This window comes from Pleurodeles waltl, chromosome 1_1, assembly GCF_031143425.1.
Source record: "Pleurodeles waltl isolate 20211129_DDA chromosome 1_1, aPleWal1.hap1.20221129, whole genome shotgun sequence".
Classification (NCBI taxonomy): Eukaryota; Metazoa; Chordata; class Amphibia; order Caudata; family Salamandridae; genus Pleurodeles; species Pleurodeles waltl.
In genome coordinates, this window is record NC_090436.1 from 245,337,201 (window position 1) to 245,364,322 (window position 27,122).

General features: G+C 39.8%; 1 protein-coding gene across 1 annotated transcript in view; it reads right to left on the minus strand.

The window, feature by feature from the left end:
- Positions 1 to 27,122, minus strand: part of OXCT1 (3-oxoacid CoA-transferase 1) — a 448,860-nt gene that overhangs the window by 7,788 nt on the left and 413,950 nt on the right. Inside the window, exon 16 of the mRNA XM_069221450.1 lies at positions 15,180 to 15,281. Within this exon, the coding sequence (XP_069077551.1) occupies positions 15,180 to 15,281 (102 nt within the window). The remainder of the gene's footprint in view (positions 1 to 15,179; positions 15,282 to 27,122) is intronic.

A 27,122-nucleotide genomic window follows, 5' to 3' on the forward strand; every position in this document is an offset into this window, starting at 1 on the left:
GACATTTAAAACCCTACTCTGGGTACAACTTTTACTGTACAGTTGGACCACAAACCAATAAAAGAAGTGTGTGAAGCAAAAGGATTAGACAAATTGTCAATGGGTGATATGATAGCTGGCCAACATCAATACGAGATGCAAGAAAATAGCTTCTGAACCAAATGAATACCAGCATCCAACAATAAAGTAGCAGATTGTCTGCCCAGACGGATAAGTGAAAGTAACAATGACGATGCAGGACATATTTATGGAAGGAGAAAGGAAGATGTTTATTGGGATGCGATGACTAAAGGAGTAGTAGAGATAGAGACGGAGTGGAGTGGAGAAATGCCTGGTGTTGTGTGTGGCAGGGTTATTTATTTCCATAATATGTTCATGCTACATACATGCCACATCTGATTCTTAGTCTTTATGATAGCACTGACTCTAGTGCATGTGCGTGTAACAGAAAACGAATAGTCTAAATGGTACTGACAGTGTGTGTGCGCCCAGGAGATCACCATATTTTCAGACACTATTTTCAGAGCTGTAAGTTGAAACTAATCGAGCTAACAAAACAGAGAACTTAAACCTTTCTGCTCTCTAATAAATGCAGGCGGAACGTGCTGTGGTTGGAGCTACAAGGTCATCCGTCCTTGTGCATATAAGACTTGCAAGGAAATGAAAATAGTTACATTTGCCCACCTTTCACGTGCTTCTGTAATAGAAGCATTGCTATTGTTCCGGAGCAATAACATGAGAAACTGAGATGTGAAAATATTTTGCAACAGAGTGAAAAGGTGGGGCATTACGCAAAGATAAAGACGGCAAGTAGTGGTTGGAAAGAAGAGATAGAAGATTATATTTAGATCCGATTTGATGATACCTCTGAAAGTAGTAAGCAGTAGACCAATTGAAGAAGCCTACAGGAAACATCTAGGCATTACTAACATTAAAAACATGTTATGGGAGGATTTTTGCTGACTGGGAATTGACACTGAGGTGCAAAGAATAACAGTAGAAATCCACAAGAGTATGGAGGGTGATACGGTTGTGGATGAGGGAACTCTGACAGTCAAGAAGCAAAAACTATCTACGGAGTGTAGCAGAAGGTCAGCTTAGACATACCAGGTCCAATGTCTATTGTTATTGGTTTGTCTTGTCTGTATCCTATTATACCATCGTTCATTGCTACTTATCTCATTTCTTGTCTAAGTGCTTATCTGTGCTCAATAAATAAATACACACTAGAGTACATCAGGAAATCCAAAACAGGTTTATTATTGCGAGATCACTACTTAAAGTGCCATAATGTGAAGCAGTTGGTAATGTGACCATCAACAGCGCAAAACATTGTTGATGAAGCGTTTTCAAAGTGAATAATTTACTTCACTAATACTAATAGACAATGAGGTACAATGTGTGTCTTTGGAAACGGGGGGGATTTAAAGAAATTTAAACAAATTGATTATTAGAATTAGGAGATGACAGATGAAGGTGACTGAGTAGCAGTTTATATGCGGAGTACATAAGCGTTTAGACAGATTCCAGGCCTTATGGAAAGACTAGTGCTATTTGAAGTGTTGACAGATATAACGCAATATAACATAATAATATCAATGATGGTAGGTGAGAGAATAAAAAAAGTGGATAGTGAAATATTGAGAGGAAGTGTTGAGTATGGTCAATCCTAAACAAAAAGGATGGCTAAAATAAAACTGTCGAGAATGGAAGAAGCTGGAACGATTTTGAATTTAAAAGTACTGTACGCGCAGAAAGAAGGCATAAGGAAGGAGGTGAAGGGTTGATGATCAGTACTGGATACGTGGCGAGAAAGGAATGTGTGAAACAGGAGGAAAGTAAGAAGAGTGATAAGATTCAAAGACTGTGAAGTAATGATTTCTTGTTATTATTATTTTTTTTTATTAAAGAGGAGTGTGGATTGTCCCTAATGCCAGTATTGGTATGTTCCTGTTTTTTCCATGTAGAATATTGATGCACAAATTGAAGGTTCAAGGTCTGTCAGTTGCTATCTGAGAACCTCTTGACTCAGGAATTCTTCGTGCCCTATATTGTTTGTTTTGCATAGACTAAAGTCACAACCCAGTAAGCAGGCATTCCCCACATTTTAACATCATTATTGCTTACTCTGCTACTGCCTGAGTTGCTTACTTTTACAAAAAAGTGTGGTTTTAGTGTTTAAAATGTTGAAAACCAGTGTCATCAAATCACATTTTATTAGAATAAAACATGCACATTAAAACAAATCAAAACGCATGTTATTTGCTGATTGTCGTATGACGCATCCAGAAGCAATAAATATCACAAATAAACGTTACATACATTCTTTTAAGACATTTCTGTAAGACAGGTTTTTGAAATTGTAGACATTTAGTTTCAGTACTACTCCCACGCTTTTACGTTGTAAGTGCAGAAAGTGGCTGCTGCACATATTCTCATAACAAAAATCTACTGCAAAGTAGTACCCTTTGTTTCCAGACTGCTCAATTTTATTCTGCATTAGTAGGGTATAAAAACAAGATCCACGGGTAGCCATACAGCGTATGTGTTGCCATGGCAACATAAACAAAGACAAACATACAAGTTCGAGTTTTAGATCTACAACTGACTTCTAAGAACCTGGGTGGAAGAGATGTGAATATGAACGAACAATTCAAACAGACGAAAGTCTGTGTCCTGCAATATTCCGAAATAAAGAACGGCTCATTTCATCAGCTACTGCAATGAATGAATGGAATACACACCAACGTACAATTTGCTTAAATTTGTATTTGTTTAGGGACAAGAATACTGTTCAAAGAAACCACCAGGCAATACGTAGCAAACATCAGCAATTCTGGGTGGAAATATTTATATAAGGATGAAAGGGACATAGGTCACGTCATTGGTAATCATTAGTGATGGATCACCACACTTGCATGACCATCACACGGACATTGCCAGGTGAGATAACACACAAATTTCGCTGTCATTTTTTATCAAACCAATAACTCAACCAACATACGAAGCCTGTGAAAATTTCAGTGCACTCTCACTTCATCTATTTGACTGAAGGCAATCAATATTGGATGTTGTTTAACAAGCGCATGATTACTTGGTTATCATGTGTATTTAAAATCAAAAACAATGTCAATTTAAACTGGAGTGTTTCGGTTTGTGTTACATCATGCCTCAGTTTAACAACCTATTTGGACAGCGTCAGGGAACTTGTTGCTGTTGCACATCAGTCTTGTAAGGGTTATAAAGCAATTTCTAACATGAAGACCATCTTTCCACAGTGAGAAACATTAACTTTTCATTCACAAAATGGTTCAAGGTGATTGCTCATCTACCCAGGAGTGAAAGTCCCAGCAAAATCATCCCAATATCAGAGTCTTTTAGAGATAGCAAAGAACTTGTGAGGATTTGGGTGTACCGCCACAGACAACAAAAGAATGGTCCTGATGCTGAGGGAAGGAGGCTCAAGTATGCTCCTGATGATGTGCGATCAACCGGGGTGCAGTCTGGTCGAGTCCACGGTCCACAGGTGAGTGGGGGCAACTCTGTCCATGGATCTTGGGGTCCCATGAAGTCCTCTTTGCAGGCTTCCAAGGGCTGCTAATGCAGACCTTGCTCTTTTGCAACACAGCGGTCACGGTGAAAATCTTTGGTGGAGACTGGTGCCCCTTCTTGGGTAACAAATCTGGCCATAACCAACACTCTCAGGTCCAGCAGACACCGGGGCCCCTTTTGGCATCTAATAGCAGCAAAACATCTGACCTATGGCCGGGAATCAGCTTTTCCCTGACCAGGCATGCAGAGCATGGTCCAAACTCCGCTAGACCAAAGTGCAGCAGGTGCAGTAACTCCAGCGTCACAGCCTCTCTTTGTGCGCTTCCAACGGGTGCAAAGTGGTCTTCTCATCCTTCTTCTGAGTCCAGTGAGTACTGAGGGACAACGTGCCAGGGGTGCCATATTTATCACAGAAAAGTGGCCTCAGAGACCACATGGTCACTAGCTAATGGGCTACTGGGTACCCTCCTAACTAGTGAAGAAGTTACCTGTGATGTGTGGCTTCTGGCTATCCCAGAACACCACATTCTTGCCCCCCTGTAGGATGCACAACCCTTCCTCGGTCATGAGGAGTAAGGCAGCCCACCCAGAGGTGTGGCTAACTGAAGACAACACACCCATGGTGGAACCAGTTTGGAGCAAGTTCCCCCTCGATGTCTCTGTCTCCAATCTGTCTACAGGAACAAAAGCAATTCTGCTCAGGGGTGTTGGGCTGGGAAGCCCATCAAAGGCGGCTCCCCCTTTGAAGCACGTCTCTGGGCTAACTCCCTCAAGTGGCCATTCAAGCAGAAAGGTTGCTGGGGCTCTGCCTTTGTTCCTGGGAGTTGTTCACACATCTCCCCAGGTAGTCAGAAAGCTGTCAGTGTATGTATGCCTTTGTGAGACCACTGGATGAACAGATCACAGACTTTCTAAAAGTTGCCTATCTTTAATAGTGACATTAATTTTGACCTTGGCATCAGGTCGCATTTAATGTCAGATAAATCTGATACTTCACATGGCCTAGTTTGGTAGTCTGGTAGTTTGGTAGTCCCAGTCAAAAGTTATCTGGCTGGGATGCCACTCGGTAACTCTGCATTAGCTAATGGGGCTACCAATTGTACATGCAGAAAAACAACAATTTGGAAGTGCTGCTTCTATGTCATACCATACAACGTAAGTCCTACTTACAAAAATAATGCTCCCTGCCATAGCATGGCCTTCATTAAGGGCAACTTACATATGATATTAAGGGATAGGGTGGCCTTGCCATTGGTTTAAATTGCAAAGTGGAACTGGCAGTGAAAACAATGCCCTTCCAGTTTGCAGTGGCAGGCTGGGAGCCATTTTGTACCTTGTCACACGAAAGGTGGCACAAACAGTGCTGCGGCCATGAGTGGACACTGTCTTACATGCCCCGGTTACCACATATTAGTGACTTATAAATAAGCCAAGTCTTGCCAATTTGGTGTATCCAATTCAACATGCAATTTGTATTGGGTTAAAACACTGGCACTAAGGTCGCGTTAGCAGGCCTCAATACTTTCTCAGGGTCGAAAAAACCAGCAACATCAGTCCAAAAATGTGGGGGTAAACATGCAAAAAGAGGATTTTCCTTACAGAATTCCAAAGCAACATCCCGGAATGTAAATTGGGAATATGTTAAAGTTCATGATTATACCATTTAATGAAAACCGACCATGTACTTTTGCAGGATTTTGACTTACTAATTTGAGAGGGGTGTACTCCCATCAACCTAATAAAGCAAAATTCCCAGTTTGGGGGAGTGGTTGGTGGAAATGATTTAATGGGCAAGGCAGAGGGGGAATTCTCTGAATTCTATGTGGGGTAAGATCAAGAAACCTCCACATGTAATAGTGTGGGACTCACTGCTATTTGCACTGCAGAATAAAAATGGTGCGTTTCCTCTGCAGGCACTATAAAGCAGCACTAAATTTGTCCAGACTCTGCAGGAAGTAGTAGCGAGCTCTTCCATCAGCAGAGCTGTTGGTGACAGAATTAAACCACTACCAGTTGAATGGCTCACCCCACGGGCGTGGTGGCCAGTGCATCAAAAGGTATGGCTCCCGGTGAGCAAAGTGTGAGAAGTCTGGTCCAGTCAGAACTGCTGAAGGAGTGTGCTGCCTGCTCGATCTTGCCAAAGTTGTGTGTTTAGGTGCCAAGGTCGATGACCCTTACTGTCAACAGGAATGGAGGTCACTGAACACAATGCTGCTGTTAATGTGTGGATGAGCTCTGCAACCCCATGTGTAATGAGGGAAGGAGGGGGTAGGGGGGGCAACCACTGAGTAAGGGCTGCAGGTCTTAGTTTGTTGTGCTAAGGAAGGGAGGAGAAACACTTACCAATCAATGCAGCAGCCAGATGAGGGCACCCAACACAGACGCGGGGAGTTGGAGGACTGAGGAGGCAGAGGCGTCATCCGGTAAAGCCCATTGAGAGATTGTGAGACCCTCAGGAGACCGGAGGTCGGGAGGGAGTACCCCCAGTTCCCACTTGGAGTGCAAGCTGCCTTCAGATTGGGTAAGACTGTTCCAGGCCACTGAGACTGCTGGATACTCGCATGAACTTAGAACCTCAATGCTGCTGACATTGACTCTTAAGGGGAGACAGACTTTTTTGCTTGGAGACTAGCGTGAGCATCTTGGAATCACCTTCACCATAGAATGGGAAATGAGGAATACCACCCCAAAAAGATGAGACAGAGGGAATCTGAGATTTCGCCTGGCACGGCCCTAGCACGCTGACCTTAAGAGTCTGTGGGAATTACTTAGTGTTTTGATTCTATGCTTTTGCTATCACATTATACATATTTTAAAAAAAGAAAATTGTGAGTTTATGGCTGAACAATCATCTTATAACCACTGCTCTCTGTACTTTAATTCTTGAGCCTATGAATAACTCACAACTTTCCTCACCACCCCCAAAAGAGCCTTGGACTGCTCAACTCACGCTGCTACTGAGAGTCAAGTGTTGATGAGGCAGTACTTCACCCAGTTACCACAGTAGGGTATGCCCTAGGAAGTCAGGAGTAAAAGGCCTCAATCTCCACAGTTGGACCCAGTAGCTCTTATTTGCCCCTTGGCACTCTGAAAGGGGGTATGACACTAGTCAATGAAGGGTTGAATGACGAACAGAAAATCAAAATTTTGGCATGGTCAAGTCAACATTCAGGTCAAAAACACACATATGCATTGATTAGACAAACAGATCTGTGTTTAAACAAATGCAATCGAACACCGAAAAGCTGAAGCAGGTTGGTAAAGAGGAGTGGGACAGAAATTATTCCAGTTGATAGGAGGGACTTAAACTCTTACAGGAAAAAATATACTTTCAGTTATTGCTACTAAAGACTGCTTGAATCATGGAGAGCATGTTTTCATACAAGGCTACTGAATGCAGATTTTTTTTGTTTAATAAAAGATGAACAACTGAAACTTGTGTTATTTGTTGCATGAAGATATATTTATCTAATGGGATGCATTGGTGAGGCATCAATATGGTCATATGTATCAATATGTAAACCCACAGAATCATAGCAGGGTGTACTTTCTTTTTCACACCACTGTAGGACGGATGCTTGGAAGTCTGGGAATGACTAGTAGGTGGTGATTGTTAGAGCACACATTTGAGTGAGAATGTATAGACAAAGGTATGATAGAAGTAGGATGTGGAGATACAGGGTACAAACTTAAAGACAGATACATGTTTTAATGGGACTCATATGACTGATTCTGTCTGACATTCCAGACAGTCAGTATAAAGTGGTGGGTAAGCACATGTGGAGGATGAACAGTTAGCATAGCAATGTTCAGTGTTGCAGTTGCACTCCATTGAGGTATCTGTCAGTTCCTGCTGAAAAAAAGTAGTTCCATAAATACATTCATTAGGAAAATAACTAAATAATCAAGCTCTTCAGCTTACTGCTCTATGAAAAAGTTTGATTGGGTGTAAATTATGAAAGGTTTATGAAAAATGTTTGCTCAAGGCATACCAACAAGCGTTCCCATGACAGATGCAAGCAGCTCTTCTCTCTGTGAACTGCAACTAACTCACCTCCACATGCTCAGAAATGTAAATTACTGAATCACAGAAGCTCAGTTTATTGTGCACTATGTGTTGCCTAGGTGCTACTCATTCCAATTTCTTTCACATTTTCATTCAATTCTTGCACAACAAACTGAGTTCTCAACCATGCCAATATGCTGCTCAGAGCGTCAGTATGAGTGTTTACTAGAGATAACCAGTGTGTTGTGTTAACATGCTGGTGCACTTAAAATAATGCTGGGACCAATTTTTATTAAGTCTATACTTCTGCTCCATCAGTGCTTCCACTGTGCCAAAAGTGATAAAAGAATTCCTTTAAGAATCTTTAATTTTCTTCAGCTGCACTGTGATAAACTTGTTTAACTGCTCTCTTTGCATTAGATATGTTTGAATTCTAGTGGCTTGGGGGAATCCCTTTCAGGTATCATGTCCATCTTTTACTTCTTTTAATATTGCTCTTTGTGCATATGTGCACTAGCATGTTTACGGATCAAAAATATATTATTATTGACCTGCAAGTGAATGATTTATTGGCCTCAACTAAACACTGCTTTAAATGTGGTTTTGCACTCAAAGTCTGCATAGAGAATGTGCACTTTATTTGAACTGCTGACAAGTAGAAATTCTTATTTCATTCTCTTCTTTATTCCTTTTCTCTTTGTTAGTTTTGACTTGTGTCACAGTCATAAGTATAACTTTTCAAGACGCAAATATCCTATGGTAAAAAGTAAAACGAATAGAGAATAGTGTTAAAACACTGCTTCCTAACCCTTTAACTTGAGAAGAATTACTACAAAGGTTAGATGAATCTTAAAACTGTTTCTTTATAATAGGCACTGTGGGAAATGGTAGTGGAAGTGAGAACATTTTAAGTTGCATCATACTTACCTTGACTTGTTTTCTGCTTTATAGACACCAAATGGTGAGAAGAAACCGGATTGTGTCATGCTCTTTAGATAATATGTAAATGTATTGTGTGTTTAGAACGTTCTTTGTTGAAACTTGCAAAGTCGACAGAAGCTGTCCTGTTTTTATGAAGACATCGGGCTCTTACTGAACAGAGCAGAAGATTATCTACCCAAGTTTCATAATTTGCTGCAGTATACAATGTTATACAAGTGTGTTTTCAGAATAGACAGAGAAACCTGTATTTCAAGAGAAAGCACTCTGACTAACACATTCTGACAGACTTTTGCGGTTGCATCTCAGATTTACTCGGAGATCTATTTTACTTCTGCTTCGACTTTAGCTAACAGATTTTATAGAAACTTGCAAATATCTCTTTATGTGAAGTTCTCTGAATAATTGCATGCCTTCAAATACGTGGCAAGGACTCTTTATGGGTTCCATTTAGATTCTAACCTAGTCTTAGGTTTGTTTAGAATAGGGATTAAATTATACCGAACACACTACATGCTATGTTCTTTAACCTTATTGAATTATGTTATGCCTAATAAAGTTTTAACAAATTACATGAATCCTATAACAATAAACTAAACTCATTATTGACTCATATACAAATGAAATTGTTAAATGGTTATTTCTAAGTTGTTTGATTGCAGCTCTTGATATTTCTTACTCACGCTCTGGGCTCAGTGGGGTGCAGGAATGTCAATTGCTAGGTAATCGAAAACTACGCTTCCCTATATTCCCTGTCACCATGTGTCATTAACAATCTAGTCCCTGATGTGGTTCTATGTGGGCACGTTAGCAGATCCTGTTCACAAGCTGACTGCTTCCCTGGCACTCACAATCTCTTCTCACAAATTGGCTTGCCTTTTAAAGCAAATGCCTTGAAATGCCATGTTGGACATTTTAACTCCAGTAAACACAGCTCAACCTTTCTATCTTGTTGCCTAAATTAGGCTACATTTGACATCACACTGTCGGTTTGAACAGAGGTCTGGAGGGGTGGGGCTTTCTGCTTCTCTAAACACAAAGAACCTCATAGTAATGAAGAGTGAAAACCATTTACAACATGGTCTCCTTGACCCTGCCGTTTTCCAATACCAACAAACACTATCATTGATAATGAGAGGTGTATAAAAAAGTCTACTGCTTGTAATTCACTTGGTCGTACTAGGCAGTTTTTCAGTGTTTCTTATTCCGCCTGATTGAGGGACTAAAACTGCCAGCTCTATGTGCAACATGTGGAAGCCTTCCTGAGTGGTGATTTACTGACCTAAAACGTTGAGAGAGCATAGCTTATATAATCTATATTAACATATAATGTTTATGAATTAATGTGTGATAATGCCGTATAGAAACAGATGTAGTGATTTTGCTTAAACGCGCACTTGAAATGTGACCACGGGGAGTGGCCGCCAATGTATACATGGACTAATAATGATGATTCAAATGTTTATAACATTTTATATTGAATAGGTTCTATACTAAATTTTAATCATTGTGTTATTGAATTAGTGCTGAAATCCTTGTAGGCCTTAAGTTAGCATGAGCCGAAGCTTAGCTGCTTGGCTCTCATATTAAATGTATTTTTCCTATCCTGCAGTGTGCTGACTCGCAAAAGGACATGACCTCTTGTTTTCTTCAAACTAGAAGCCGAATGTAACCATGCTAGATCCGTTCTCATGCATTCTTCATTGCTTGTAGGGTGAACGAAATGCAACAGTGTAGATTAATGTCATGTACAAGGTCATTCAAACAGGTGAAGACAATGGAGCTACTGACCAAAAGATGTGCAAAGAATTACAGAAAGATGAAATCATACCGGATGTGCCACCTCTGAAGACATCGAACAGGAGAACCAATGAGAGACTTGTAAAATAATATGGGGTGAAAGATAAATGACTTAATGTGTTTTGTGATAGGTTAAAGATAGTGGGGTATAGCAGATGTCCAATAGAATTTTAGGGGAATGTACAACGAAAAAGGGATAAAAACCCATGACACAGGGGAGCCATTTGGGTGGGTTAGGGAATGCTATTGATTTTATCCAGAAACTTTGTCACTCTGTTTGGTGACTTACTGGTTTGCTTAGAACCATCCTCGTCCTTAGATTGCCCATTTTACACTTTACCTCCTTATGAGGGAAGTGCCCCCTTTTTGCCCCGGAGCTGAGTTCTGACTGATGGCGATTTGACTGATGTCCTGAAGACGAAGACTGAACCTGTGTGCTGACCTAAACCTTGGAGGGTAATTATGACAATGCATTTGTGACATGTCCGTTTGCTTTTCCTTTCTAGGTACCAACTGCTTACTTTTGACAGAGACCATAGTTAGAGGTTTTCTAAACTGGAGTTCTAAATCGTTTTGCATGAAGCCCAACATGCTAATGCTAATCAGTGGTTAGGACAGGTGTTCACGAAACTGACGCAAATAGACAAACGACCGAAACTATGCTTTGTTGAACTGACGCATTATTGACACTTTGCTAAACTGATCTATGTTCACTCCGTGTTATGTCCTGATGTTTGTGATTCTCGCCTTAATGAAATCTTATCAAAGTTGTCATATTGTGTCTATACTATTATGTTTCTTGGTTTTGAGATTAACGCATCTGCTTTTAGAATTGTAATCAATAGAGAATAAAGCTCATAAAATTCTACTAAACTGGTATGGTTATTCATGACTGCAAGGTCATGGTAGTAGTCTTGAATTGATTAATGACTTTGACTAAAGTAAAATATATTGTTGTGATAAATATTGATGACATAGATGTATTGATTGACGTATTGATTAGCTATCTCGTCCTAAGGTGTCTCTCAACTGGGTCAAAAGATTCATTGGCCTGAAACGAGTCCTGATGTGTAATAAATTATCATAAAGGGACGCGTTATCAACGTCACATAACAGAGTATGTGTTTCCCACTTTGGGCTTATTGTGAGGCTCTTCATCAGGTATGATCAAGCACTGAATTATTACTATGGTACTCTGCTACCTTCAGTGCATTCCATTTAGCAACTCAGTCATCTGTCCTACAAGCTGCCAGTCATTCAGCACTGGGGGCTCCCTGAGAAAGTGGCGTTTGGTGGGATCCTGATAAGTCTGGAAATCTAGGTTCCAGGGGTTCGGCATGATACCAGGCCCCAGGGACCCTTCCTATGATAGTCTTGAGAGTGCTTTAAGTAATAACTCACTTGGATTTTATTTTCTTCACAGAATCTGATAGAACAAGCTTGTTACCTGCTTTGTTACCTTTCCAGACCTTAATTCCAAACTTAACCCTTGTTTTTCCTTCCCCCGGTGAGAAAATCAGGTGCCGTTTGTAAGGTTTGTCTCATGCATCACCACAAGGTCTACTGTACAGTTTAGGCCATGTGACTCATTTAATTTACCCCTTTTTTCGTAAATTTGCCTTGACATCCCATGCTCTTATAAATATCCCTTTCAGCAGCCATACACCAACACATACTAATGCACCAGTTCTGTAGACTGGAAGGCAATGTACATCTTCATAATTTGATAATATCTTGCCTAGCCACCACCAGACCCGTATCACAAAGGCGCTTACTGTAATTCTGTGGTTGCCCCAGATGTGCAGTAGTATGATAATCTAACCCCAGGTTACACTCATCTCTCTGGAGCAAAATGGTTTACAGAAAGTCAATTTCTTTGCATCTACCCATCTTTTTTTCTGTCATGCATAGTTTCTACTTGCGGACTTTCCTCCCTCAGGAGTACTTTGTCATCATTAATATTTGTGTGTTTCATTCACTATGTTTATTTGCCCACAGCAGGCACCCGGGTTCATTTGTCATATCGTTCTCTGACTTTAAGTTTAAGTCTTGTTTAAGTGGGGCCCTGTTCACCAGGCCACTGGACCCAGAGGCAACCTCCTCTTAAGCTGCTAAAGTGGGGAGTTCACTATGCCCTGTCTCTCACTCACTTGAATAAAATCTGCTTTGTAGCCAATGGTCGACGGCACATTAAATAAATGAACCAGACAGACAGTATGAAATGCTCATTTCAAACTGAAACTGCTTTAACGTGTTTCTGACAAAATCTAAAATGAATAACATCAAACCAGCTACCACTGGCTGATGAAGCTCCATTTCACTGAATTTCCAAAAGGAGGGGAAAAGAAAAATATTTAGAAATTCAATAAAATCAAGCACCAAGAATAGGCGCGGGGGCACGAAGATGAAAACAGGGAAGTTTGAGATTAAACATGTTCAATTGCTGAAGCACTAATGGTATCGTTATGGGCAGAGGTACAAGGGAGCAGAAGCAATTGGTAGAAGGCAAAAGTTGAGTTGCTAGAGTAGGTGTCAGGGCATAAGAGTATAATATATGGTGCATAAGTAGGGACAGAAGAACAATGAAAAGGACAAGGGATAGAAACATTAGGGTATCCGTAGGGCCAGAGGTAGCGGGGTAGGTTATTTTGCAAAGGGGGAGTAGAGGAGAGTGGTAAAAAATACAGTTGAAAAACAAGTTGTGGAACAAACCTGGATAAATAAAAAGTGATTAATAGAGGAAAATAGAAAATTGGCCGTGAAGGGGAGGAGGTAGTTTAGATAGGGAAGCAAACCAAGAGGCTAGAAAGGGAGATGACTTGGGTTGTCCCCCTAAAAGAAACGTAGGGAATATGACATCTGGGGCTAACAAGAGACGGCAGGAATTTTTTACGAGATGATATGCATTTACCAGGGTGGATCTGATATCCTGGGAACGCCATTCGTTAAAAAAAAATCATATACAATCACTGAAACACTAGATTTAAGAAACATCACATGGCAATGAAACACGCTGTACTACTATTTGACGAGGATATAGAAGTACAGCTGTTCAACAAAGCAGATGCTTAAGACTTAAAACAAGACACAAAATACTTATTTATAATCCTACAATGCAGTCAAAGTAAAGTATTACTTTTAACTTGCATGGACAAGCTTTCTTCTAATTTAAAGAATTGACCAAATGAAGAGGTTATCCAAGTTTAATAATGTACATTCATACAGAAAAAGGTGAAGTATTTTTAATGTAAAATGTGTTCAATATTTAAAGCCTGCAATGTACTGTATATATTATCTTCATGCTATAATGGCTTCTAAAACATTCAAAGCTTGAAGTTTAAGCTTTCACTGAAGGGGTATTTTATTGTATGTCAGCACCTTTCAAGCAGAGTTTAATTTGTGCCGGTTCTCTAGAGTGTTACTTCTTAACATTGGCACTTATTTAGGACAGCTTATCACATAGTGGCGATCTTGCCTATTTTTTAGCAGAGAATTTAAGAAGAATGTTTAAAATCTCAATGTACCTTTAAAAAAAACTACAAACGCATTTCAGGCCATTCTAACCTCTTTGGGCGATCAGCAACAGTCTAAATGTGTTATATTTTTAAGAGTGCTATGGTTAGTAGGTAGTGATGGATAGCCACTGTGGAACAAAGTACTCTATTCTGACTCCCACCTGGTGGTTGTGGGAGACAGGATCCGGTAATTTGTGCACCATTAAAGGCAAACTAAAGCAGCTTGGAGGCAGTGCAGGGGAACTTGGAGGACTGATGCCTATGTCCATCAGGTGCAGCTCTGGAAAACAATTACTGAAAGTTTGCTCTTGCACGATATGTTACACTATTACTCTTCCCCAGTCCTAGCTTGAGTACAATAAGGCATCCACAAATTCTTCCCAAGACTGACAGGGCTCTTTTCTTTTGTACTGCCCCTTAACCTCCTAATTATTAATGTCTTGACAGCTACTTGTGCCCGGTTTGTGTACAGACATGAACAAAATCCTGACCCACAAGAGTAGGGACGTAACAGACTAAAAAGTTTAATCATTTTAACAGGGTGTGGGTCTCAGGGCTGCCCTGCAGGGAATGCAAAGATGAGAAACACAAGCAACTCGAGGCTTCGCCTCTCCCCACACTCACAATAAATATACTATTTATTTAATACACAGCTCCAGCATTCCAGTGTTGTCGTTACCAGGTGTTGCTGTGAACAAAGGCCTCCCAAATCCCCTCGGGTTTCATGAGGCCTTTGTTTTATTTATTAGAACATTCTGTCCTCTAGTGGTGGAATGTTTAACACTGGAGCGGGCCTTTAATGTCTGGTATAGGCTACTACGGCAGGCTATTAAGCTATATTTCAACATTGATTTCAATGGACTGCTCTGGGCTTCTAATGGCAGGTAGAAGCCCAGAGCATCAACATTCTAATAGCCTTACAGCCCACTTCCTCACCTTTAGCCTTTAACGCTAGAGCAGGCCTTTAATGGCCGGTATAGCCCACTAAGAAGGGCTAAAATGATATATTAATTAATGTAAAAAAATAGCTGTTAAAGCCCCAAATCTGAATTATAGGCCTGAGGCACAGGCAAGGGCCTATAACGAGGAACAAGGCCTTTAACAAATGGTAAATTCAGAGGCAGAAGGGCTATAATACTATTAGAATATTCCACCCACTAAGGGTAGAATGTTCTAAATTAAAAAGGGAGAAACATTAAGACAAATAATGGAATGTTGGAGCTTGATGCTTATACCAGCCATTATAAACCCAGAGCTACTCCACTATCTTCAATGGAGCTCTCAATATTCTAATGTTCTAATTATTGCTGAATGCAGTAGTCTGAAGGTTTACAATGAAACTACTGACTGAAGTTTAGTATACTTACTGCAAAGTCAGCGCCTGTGCTTTTCCTGATGTCATCCACAGAAAGTCCTTCCCAAAGTTCAACTAGAGTCAGGCCCGTCTTCTTGTCAACATCAAATACAGCCTGGCAAAGGGAAAATGTAATTCACCAGTAAGGATTGGTTAATGCCAAAGGTAATTTGTCCAATATTGCTTTCAGTTCCATCTTGAATAACAGCCTAATTCAGTGTTAAAAGGATAACAGTTATAGATGAAGATGTGCATCGCAAACTGCTGAATGACAGCAATTTCTAAAACTAGATGAACATGTGAAGATATGATTAAGGGCAACATTTTTTACTAAATATAAGTGACCAAAAGCGATCCCACGTATGTGTGTAGACTGACCTGTTTGCCTCCTGAAACGTCTCAAGTTCAGCAAATAAGTAGTTATCTGTAGTTACTTATATTAACACGCCTTGTTTTGTAATTGATGATTCTCAATATTGATAAAATAGATTGTACTATAACTTGATCTGGTTTAAGGGTGAACACACCGACACACAACCCCCTTCCCCCTGAAAAATAATCTGACCAATCATTTAGATTATTCTATGGCACAACAAAGGAGAAACAAGTCCAGGCTTCAATCTTCAATGAACTGAAAAGCAATACCATTCCAATCAAAATACCAAATGTGGATGGACCTTCATGCCATGGTTTAGCCATTTCTAAGCTAAGTAAATAACAGGAGTTACTATTACTCTGTTTAATACTAATCAGTGAGGTACGGAAAGCGGAGCTGGTCACGCTTAGATTGAAACTTATGACCTTGAAACTCATGACTTGGTCACAGAAGTCATTAATGAGCATTTAATTGTGGAGCTACTGACATGACATTGGAATAGCACTGATCTAATTACCTGACCCCAGAAATTATTGTTTGCCAACATTTAACCCACACTGAAGGTGTCATAGAACTCTCGTTACTGGAACAAAGCTTCTGGTTTTGGGGTGGCAGCACCACCGCTTGTGGGTGACTGAGTCAATTCCACACAGTCTTGGGAGCTGTCGGGCCAACCCTTTGGGCTAGCCTGCAGTAACTCACCAAAATATAGAAGAAAAGGTGATTTGTGGCAGCCTCACGCATGACACTTACCTCACAATGAAAGTCGTGACCGACAAATCTCATCCCTTTCCCTCATTAGTAAAAGGTCTCACACATGTATGTCAAAGAAAAGAGGCAGGATGGTTTTCAATACATTTATTGAAAAGAGTGCAATCTATGATGAAATATATGAGCTGCAATTATTAGGGCAACAAGCGTAACAGGATTAGGATTGTTGTGATCAGAGAGAAGAAAAACAACCTCAGCATACTGGAATTACATATATAAATTCTACATAACCCCTAACTCCTAAGCAAGAGCATAGCGGTGCTGGCCTAATCTTGCCATACTTAGTCCATGAGAGGAGCACTCATCCCATTGCCTAGAAAATAGGGGTCTGCCTGCCGTCTTTCTGGCTAGTTGTACAGACGGGGCTGAGGTCAGCAGTAAAATGGCATACAGCATGGATGAATATCCAAGCTGGAAGACCCTCCCTGTGTTCCTTTGGCCTGTACAGTGTTTTTAGTGGAAACATATTTCTGTCCTGTGGAAAAGGTATGACGTGGGCTTGTGCCAAAGTGTTCGACTGTTTACATACTCTTGTGGCGACTGTGCTAGGTTGTACCGTTCTTGTCAGCCTTGGATAGAGGTACATGGTGAAATGTCAGGCACAGAAATAAAAACAATGCATTCGCAGAATCACAGCTGCTTATGAAAAAAAAAAACACCCCTGCTGAAAAGCAGGTTAACCAAACATGAATAAATCTGAATAAATGAAATCAGAGCACATATGAAGGTGAAAGGGCACAAGCTGCAGGCCTAAGCTAGTGAACATCTGTGTGCCCGAGCAAAGTGAAAAGTGAACCCATGACAGGTGAAAGTGGATATTTCAAAATACCAACGGTTTTTAAAGACAAAAAATGTAAACCAAGAAAATGACTTCTGGGGCCCCTCCTCCCAATTCTATCTCTCCTAAAAAGAAACAAAAACTAAATTTACACATGTACACTACAGTAAGACACTGATTATGAGTCAGGTGGAGCTGAATTGCCATATGGAATTTCACCCCACCTTATTAAGAGTGGGCTTGTGTGCCTGCACGAGGTTTTACACAATTTCCGGTTCTCAAATGATTTTCTTTTTTTAAAATCTTATCCTCATTCTTGTTTCAGTTTTCTATTTGACAGCACTAGGAAATCATTTGAGCTGCAATCTGAAGGTTGTCAAACGTTTTTAATAAGAGACCACTTTTGTTTCATGCTAGTTGAGCATTACAGATTCATCAGACTATGATACGAATGGTTATGAGACCCCTGCAAAGCGTCTCTTCATGGGCATGTCATTATTTGTGACGGCCCAAGGCATGAAGAGAAGATATAGCAGTGATGAATACATACTCAAAGGTCTGCACTGTGTTTTTAATCTCTCAAGAGAACTGTAAATTGAGCTCATAAATAAAAGAGTTGCAGATTCAGGAACATATTTTACGATCTACTGTCTTTCAATTTGACAATGATTATAGGGAAAATGTTTAGCCATGGAGTGCACAAACACTTTATAACCCTAAACTACTATGCTACATGACACTTTAAAAAAAAATCTTTAATAAGTATGTTATCTATAAATGACCATTAACCATTTTGCTGCTAGGCCTTTTCTCCCACAGTCCTGAGCCTTTTTTGGGCTATTTGACGTAATTTGCGCTTAGGCCTCCATAACATTTTGGGCACAAGCTATCCATGCCAAATTTGTGTCCTGTTTTCCAACATCCTGGGTATTTTAAAGGTACCCAGCGTTTGTGGTTCACCTGGAGTGGACCAAGAAATTAGCCCAAAAAGTGCTATTTTTTGGTGGACAAAATCGGAAAAAGTGCTGCAGAAGAAATTCTTTCCTGCAAATGGCATCAATGAAAGGTTTGCTGTGCTAGAATCACCGTCTTCTCAGCTTTTAGGAACAGGCAGACCTCATTCAGAAAACTGTTGTAATGTGTAAAATTAGATATGTTTTATTACTTATTTCTATACGTAATACAATATTCCCTTATTCTAATATTTGCTTGTTTCCCCCTCCCTGTTGTCACTAGTTGGTATATTCCTTCAGTTGAGAAATGCAGCCTGACTTAGAATGTTGTGGTTCTAGAGATTCTACTTAGTCAAGCAGAAGACGGGGAGCTGTGATGGAGGTGGAGACGCATAAAAAAAAGACATCTACTTTACATATTCTTCATGTGTCATACTTATAACATTGGCGATGATTGGTCTGCATAAGGGGGCAGTGGTGGTCTCCTTTTCTGTACTTCCACATCTTCTACTCTGTGAAGGTATCCTACAAGGTGACCTATGAGTGGTTTCTGTTGAGCCCATGTCTCTCACGTGACACATTGAACCTCTTTGAGAGAATTCATCAAGTGAAGGCACTGTAATTGACTACTTCTTTAGAATTATTTACTACTGCCTCATTACCCACAACGAGTCACCTTTAGGGAGCGCTCTATTTATAAGCTTTAGTTTGCGACCTATATGATCTGTGCCGCGTAGATCTCAAGATCTACGTTTCTTGTCATATTTAAACTGTGTCACACCAGTAGAGATACCTGCGCCTTACCTTGATTTCTGTTTTATTCAGAGATAGACTGGCTGTGCTTCCTGATTTCAGCTGTATCTGTGTGTATGCCACATCCATGCCTGGGGTCTCTATGTTCCCTGTGGTGAGCGGCAGCAAGATATCCTTCGCTTCCCTCCTCAGCCACCTTCTGCAGAGGAGTTCCGGAAGGAAGCAATCAAGGACCTCCCAAGTATGGATATGTTCAGCCAAGGGAATTGCATAGACTAATCACCATCAGCAAGACGTTCCCAGGCGTGTCTTCTTCTTTTCTATGGTGACACACTTACCAGGCGTAGTGGATAGCATGTACTACATGATTTCTTTTGGTGACACGCACACCTTCAAGGGTCTCATTTCAAGATTTTGGAATATAACTGTACAGTAATCACCATCAGTGACACGCACACTAGCTCTAACAAATATGCGTGTCCTGGATCTCTTTTTTTGATGGCACGTACATCTTAAAGCTCTACAGTTCAGAAGTTTGGTTGTTCTTGCACATCTTTAACAGTGACGTGCACACTAGCACCAACAAATTCTCTGCAGTGATGTGCACACCACAAAATCTCTTCACAGTATGTACTAGTATGTAATGTGATAAGGTGACAGACTCCCCTTCTAGCCTACAAACATGAAGTGTGTAGCATCCATAAACACATTTTCCACAGGAAATAAAACCATCTACAGGCAGCTCTTTCTTTATTTGTAGTTTGATTAAGCTGTGTATGTTAACATCAATTGTTACTGGTTCCATCCATGCAAAAGCACTGTGTTTATAGATTATAAGTCTTGACTGTTTATAAAAAAAGAATATTAAATGCATTGGTTACTTGAATAGGACATGATACATATTCCAGAAAAACGTAATACTACTTATGTATAGTTTAAGTTCATATTAAGAGAAATGTGCACTTAATATTCAATATAGAGTTATCTGCATTCTACACAATATAGACTACATAGTAGTGTTCCAGTCTTAGTTCTAAAAGGATTGTATAAGTCAAGCCTTCAGTTTCTAAAGTACTAAGGAATTATATATTACAGGGTATATGTTTAAACATTTATAGTGTCCTAACACTTCTTATCTCTTATCAGATGTGAACTATCTTTTCCTTCATTTTCCCACAATGGCAGCAGCCAGTACGTCACAACCCTCATCAATTTTAAATGAACTAGGTGAATCTAGTGTACCATGGAAGAAATGGGTAATCATCTTTGAGTCCTACCTTTTAGCCATTGGGGGTGGAAAAATCAAACCAGTAAGGAATCAACACATTTTTCTAAAACATTTAGGTACACATGGTAGGAAACTTTTTGAAACACTTCAAGAACTGGATATTTCACAACATGAGGAGGATGAAGAAGCAGTTACAAAATTACTTTATCAAAATTAGAAAATCTAATTTTGAAACAAAAATCTAAATCGTACTTGAACACCAAATTCTTCAGCAGAGTCTAGGGCAAACAAGAAAGTGTAACAAATTATGTGGCAGTGCTACGAGGGTTAAGCAAATGTTGTGAGTTTGGTGATTTGAATGACTCCCTAATCAGGGATCAACTTGTGAGATGCACAAACAATATCAAGATACAAAAACAACCTAACTTACACAAAGCTATAGAAATTATGAAGTCAATAGAGCACACAGCCATGTGTTTAAAGAAAATAAACACCTCTGCCACAACTGAACAAGTCTCAGAAGTAACAGAATAAGAACAAAAACCCACAACATGCAAAATAAAAATGAAGAATGATACAAAAAATGGGAGGGACAGGGGGTAAGAAAACGGAAACCGGCTGGTTTGACCACGATTGTATGAAAGCGCACACAAGATTAAAAAAAGCCCTAAGTGCCCACATAAGATGTCCGACTGAAATACGTATTTGTAGACTGGCATACAAGACAGCCATAAAAAAAGAGGAAACTCGCCTTGAGAGGGAAGTCATGGGACAACTTACACAGAGCTAGTCTGATGAAAGACAATGGCCTCTTCTGGAAAATAATAAATACTCCCGTTCTAGGTGACAATGATACCCCTAGAATGGAAATTGCAATTTCAGAAGAGGACTGGATCATGTACATTTCTAAGATATACTGCCAACCTAATGACAGAGTTCCTCTGGACCTTTTAAAGGTTCCAGACCTTGAGGAAGATCCACACCTAGCAGTATCACCTCAGTTTACCTCAGAGGAGGTAGTGGAAGCTATAAACACAAGCAAAGCCGGGAAAGCACCAGGGCCCGATGGTGTTCCAATCGACCTATATAAAGCTAACACCCACTTATGGGGCCCTTTATTGACGCAGGTACTGAGGGCCATTTGCACACAAGGCCCACCATCAACATGGCGTCACTCTATCATTATACCTATATACAAAAAGGGCGATCGCATTAACCCAGCCTGTTATAGGCCAATTTCTCTCCTCGATACATCAGCCAAATTAGCGGGGAGAATAATTTTAAATAGACTCCAAACATGGGCGGAAGGAAATAACATCTTATCCCCAGTGCAGTATGGCTTCCGCACAGGACTAGGTGCAGTGGAACAGGCTCTGAATTTAACTATCCTAGTGGGGAAGTATACGAAGACCAGAGAGGGTAATTTGCACCTGGCCTTTATAGATTTATCCTCAGCATTTGACTGCGTTTTGCATGAGAAGTTATGGGATATTCTAACAAGTATGGGGGTCGAACCAACAATAGTCCATTTTATAAGGGATTTGTATACTGGGTGCAGAGCAAGAGTAAGGTATGGGATGAGAGGGGAATGCATTAAGTCCTTTGGCATATACAGAGGGGTGCGTCAAGGTTGCGTTCTCGCACCACTTCTATTTTCATTATACATAAACAACCTAGAAAGTGAATTGATAAGCAAATGTAAAGAACTTCCTCAAATAGGCAATCGCCCTGTTCCTGCACTCCTTTACGCAGATGATGCAGTACTCATGGCCAGGACACCGCTAGCCCTCCAGAAACTCCCAACCACTTGTATAAACTACATGACAGTCCTGGGCCTCACAGTCAATCGCTCGAAAACTTTCATATTGAACTGTGGCAGGAAACTGAGCAAGTCCTATAATATCACTATTCACGAGGATAAGGTGAAGATAGCTCCCACCTTCTCATACTTGGGCATAATGTTTGACAAACAGGCCACTTGGGCACACTGCGTGAAAACAAAAAAAGATCAGATTATTAAAACAACGGCGGCCTTGAAGATCTTTTTTAAAAAACTAGGGGGGATTTCCCCGTCAAACATGGTAAAAATCTATAAAGCCAAATGTATCCCGGCGGCCACTTATGGAGCATGTATCTGGGGGTATACCAACTGCCATGCGATTCAGTTGGTGGAAAATGACTTCCTCAGATACCTCCTAATGGCACCAAATAGCACGTCATCATATATTAGCCATGCGGAACTAGGGGTCCACTTTGTAATTGATTTGATCAAGATACAGCCTCTATTATTATGGCATAAAGTGTGGACCTCTGAGTAAACCGGATTAAACAAGGCCATACTATCCGACTGCATGAGCTTAACACACTCGCTTAGAGTTCCCTGGCTGAGATATATTATGACCTTTTTTTAAAATATGGGTTGCAAAGCCTATTACCAAAACCCACAATCACTGGAAAAAAATAACCAGGAGAGAATTGAGGGCTCTGACACTGAAGCACTTGGATGAACAGAGATGGGAAGTGGAATAAAAAAAATCTACAGTAATGTCTAACCAACTAATTCTGTCGACGGACGCCATCCAGCCTTACCTAGTAAGCGTGGTAAATCCCCGACATCGATTTGTTCTTACAAGATTCCGCTTAAATATCTTCCATCGGCTAGTAACCTTTCCGATCATGAGTGACTGGAGTACAGTTTTAAGAGCATGTCCATGTGATGCAAAAGCTCCCCAATCCACAATGCACGTGGTCCTCTTTTGTAAATTTCATGATATACCAAGAAAACGTTTCTTATTGCCTTTTTTAAGATCGACTAATTTGCGTCAGTGCCACGACGCGTATTTCAGCTTACAGATTTTATCCTCTATTGAAATGTGTGGAATTTTAGCAAACTTTTTATGTACAGTACTCTCTGTAAGGAAGTCTATGGGTGTACTGGATTAATTTTATTTGAACATTTGGAATCTCTGGCAAACTCCTTACTCTCTAGAAAATATTGTAATAGAACTCGATTTTGCACTGATGTAAATTTACCAAGTTTTATATACCTGTCCTTGAATGAATTAAGGATGTGTCTTATTACCTTCTCTATTTATCTATAATTTTTCCTATACATATTTATTATTAAATGTGTCACTATTTCATACTTTTATGGCTTGTTGAAAGTCGAATAAAGTATGTTTGATGATGATGATGATGACACCTCTGCCACAACTGAACAAGTCTCAGAAGTAACAGAATAAGAACAAAAACCCACTACATGCAAAATAAAAATGAAGAATGATACAAAAAATGAGTACAGTCAAATGAATATTAAAAAAACCAAGGTGTTATCGCTGTAGCAGTAGCAAACCTGTAGCCAATTACTCTAATTGCCAAGCTAGGTCTGCCAATTGCAGGAAATGCAATAAGAAAGGCCACTTTGCCAGAGTATGCAGAGGCATACCTAGAAATCGGAAGGGAGGTGAAAATAAAGTACCTGAAGAAGGAGCCCAGATAGTAATGAAAATAATCCTCCAAATATAAGGTGGAAGTTCTATCAACCAAATTAGATACCCTGAGTGCAATGTTTATTTAGAAGGTACACCCATAAAATTGTTTGCAGATTAGTGTTCCCCATTTACACTGATCGAATTTTAAATCTATGGCAAATAATAAATATTTAATTCTCCAGACTTCTGACATATCACCCCAGTGCTTATACTAAAGACCCTATTCCCCTCAAAAGCATGGTTAAAACAATTATCACCATCAAAAACTGTTCAACAGTTGGAAAAGTATATGTAGTGGAGGAAGACTGCAACCTCCTAGAATGGGTACATCAAAGGAATTAGGGATCAAACTAGATCCCAACAGTCCAGAAGAGGTCTTGTCTGTAAACCAATCCATCATCGGTAACTAAATAAATAATGAATTCCCAGGAGGATTTTCAGAAAAACTAGGAATCCTAAAACAATTCCAGCACAAAAATCAAACTAAAAGCTAATGCTAGGCCTGTTGTGCACAAAATGAGACCAACACCACACTTGGTGCGGGAACCCTTACAGAAGGAAATTGCTAGATTAAAACATTTAGATATCATACAAACTGATTGTTTTGATTGGTTAGCTCCTTCTGTTATAGCCAAAAACGTACATGGTGATGACATTAGGCTTTAAGTAGATTTACGTGATCTTAACGATAAAATATGGATCGACAGACACCCTTTACCCTGTATCCATGAAATGCTAAGCACCATGGGGGAAGCTACATGTTTTACTGTTCTTGACTTATCCATGGACCACCACCAAGTGGAATTGCAACCTGAATCCAGCATTTATCACACCTATGGACACATTTATGTTCTGCATGATGCCCTTTAGTCATGTGTTGGTGGCTGCGGTTTTCCAAAATATAATGCAGCAGATATTGGAAGGAATACCTAAAATGTTATGTTTCCAAGATGATATACTCATATATGGTACTAAGGGGGAAAAGCACAAACTGTTACATATGGTCACTGCCAAACTCATAGATGCAGGCCTAACCTTAAAAAAGATAAATGCCAAATTGGCTTTAGTGCAGTGGAGTACTTAGGACACACTACATCTAAAGATGGTTTTATACCAAAAAGGTGCCTACTAGAAGTCATAATGAAAGCTCATGCCCCAGAAACTAAAGATGAACTCAAATTATTCTTAGGACTTGCTGAGTACATGGCTAAATATGTTAAGAATTTTGGCAGCCTAGCAGGCTAGCAGGTATCCTTAGAACACTTTTTTAAAACCACACGTAATACAAATGGTTAGAAGTACATCAAATTTAATTTGAGAATCTTAAAGAAGCAATGAAAACAGCCACATATGTATGCAAATTTGAACCCAGCAGAAAAACTACACTAACTACTAATGCCAGTAACCAAGGACTAGGTGCCACGCTATCTCAAATAATTATTGGGCAAGAAAGTATTGTTGCATTCACTTCCCATACTCTCACAAAATCTGAAATTAATTACTCTGTAGTCGAAAAAGAAGCTCTAGCATGCTTCTGGACTGTCAATCATTTTACATTTTTTTGTGGGGATTGCAATTCAAAATGCGCACAGATCATAAACCTCTCACATATATACTTGCATCCAAAGGGGCTTCCAATAGCACACTACCCATAGCTAGATGGATTTTAAGCTTAGAGAGCTTCTGCTTCAAAGTACAGTATGTTCCAGGAAACCTAAACACGACCGTTGACTTTCTGTCCAGGGTCCCTTCCAATAAAGAAGAACATGAAACCTTTGCGTGTCCCATTCTAGAAATCAATTCCCTGCCATCACTTCCAAAGAATGGGAGGAATGCACTGCAAATGACAAGACTTTACAACAACTGAGAATCTATATTGTACAGGGTTGGCCCAAGTCTAGCAAAGAGGTAAATGGAAAAATCTAAATATTTTGGGACATACACCATGAAATCAACATCATTAAGAACCTTATAGTGAGAAAACAATACCTCCAGAAGATTTAAGAAACCAAGTAATTGATCTAGTACATGAAGGCCATTTAGGGAGGAATCTGACCAAGTCAAGACTCAGAGAACATTATTGATTTCTCAACATAGACTCCGTAGTTGAGTCAAAAGTGAAAAAAAATAAAAAAGGCACCATTTGCGCCAATAGTGATGAATCCAAATCTGTTTGCAATGATCCCTTATCTCCTGTAAGTGTTCCTGACACAGCATAGGAAAAACTAGCAATGTATATACTTGGCCCCATAAACCACAAAGGTTTAATATAGCTGTTTGCATTTGTTTTAGTTGATTACCAGTCTAATTTGGTAATCATCAGGATGGTGAATCAAATCACAACGGAATATCTCATACTTCTTAAGAGACACTTTGACCACCAAAGGTATACCATCCACAATCATTACTGACAACATGGTGTAGTTTGGTTCATCAGCAATGACAGACTTCATAACTAAATTAGAATATCAAACATCAGAAAACTGCTTTATATTGCCCAGAGCCAACAGCATGGTAGAAAGGGTAAATAGAATGATAAAAGTGTGTCTAACTGGCTTGTGCCAATCACCTTCAGGTAGCGAGAGCTATACAAGATATGTTCTGGGCATATTATACCACTCCTAACCACGGTACTGGAATATCACCATTCTCATCTCTTAAAAGAAAAAAGAAAAAAACCTAGCCCCATATTTTTCCCTGTTTGGGGGAATTGAAAGTAGAGTGCAATATACAAGTTAGGAGAGACAAAACTGTTTCACACCAGAATAAATACAAAGACTACCATGACCACAAATGTGGAAACAAACTACAAAAGTAGGAAGTGGGAGACTGGGCATATGTCAAAAAATCTGCGGGAAGAGATGAGTGATTCCAAATTCTTTGGACCCATGCACAATGCAGATATCAAACACAATATAGTTGTAATGGACAATGGTTAGAAGTGGAGCATGGACAGACTAGCTAAATACACACCAATTGTAGATAGCCCAAATAGTAACACCATCTCTCTGCCCAATCGCAAAGACCTGTACACAAGAATAATAAAAAATCCAATGGCATGGCATAAAGATTATATCATGAGAAAATAACTTGTCTGTCTTTTGTTTTCCTTCTTTTGCTAGGAAACATTTGTTCCACAAATTGTTGTGTTGGGGGAAGATGTGTTATAATGTGTAAAATCTATACATAATACAATATTCCCCCACGCTTGTTTCCTCCTCCCTGTTGTCACTAGTTGGTATATTCCTTCAGTTGAGAGATGCAGCCTGTCTTAGAATGTTGTGATTCTAGAAGTTCTATTCTATCAAGCAAGAGACAGAGAGCTGTGATGGAGGTGGAGAGAGAGGAGACGCATAATAAAGACCCCTACATTACATATTCTTCACATGTTGTTGTTATAACAAAAAAAAACATATTTTTTAAACACAGTTTTGGCATTTTACTAGGAGATAGCCCATTTTCCTATTTTTGACCTATTTTTGTCCTTTCAACCTCCTTCCAGTTTGTGGTGGAAACAGGTGTGAAACCCATGATGGATCCTGGAAAGCTAAAGATTTCTGAAAACTAGACAAAATTCATAATACAGCAAGGGGTCATTTGTGCAAA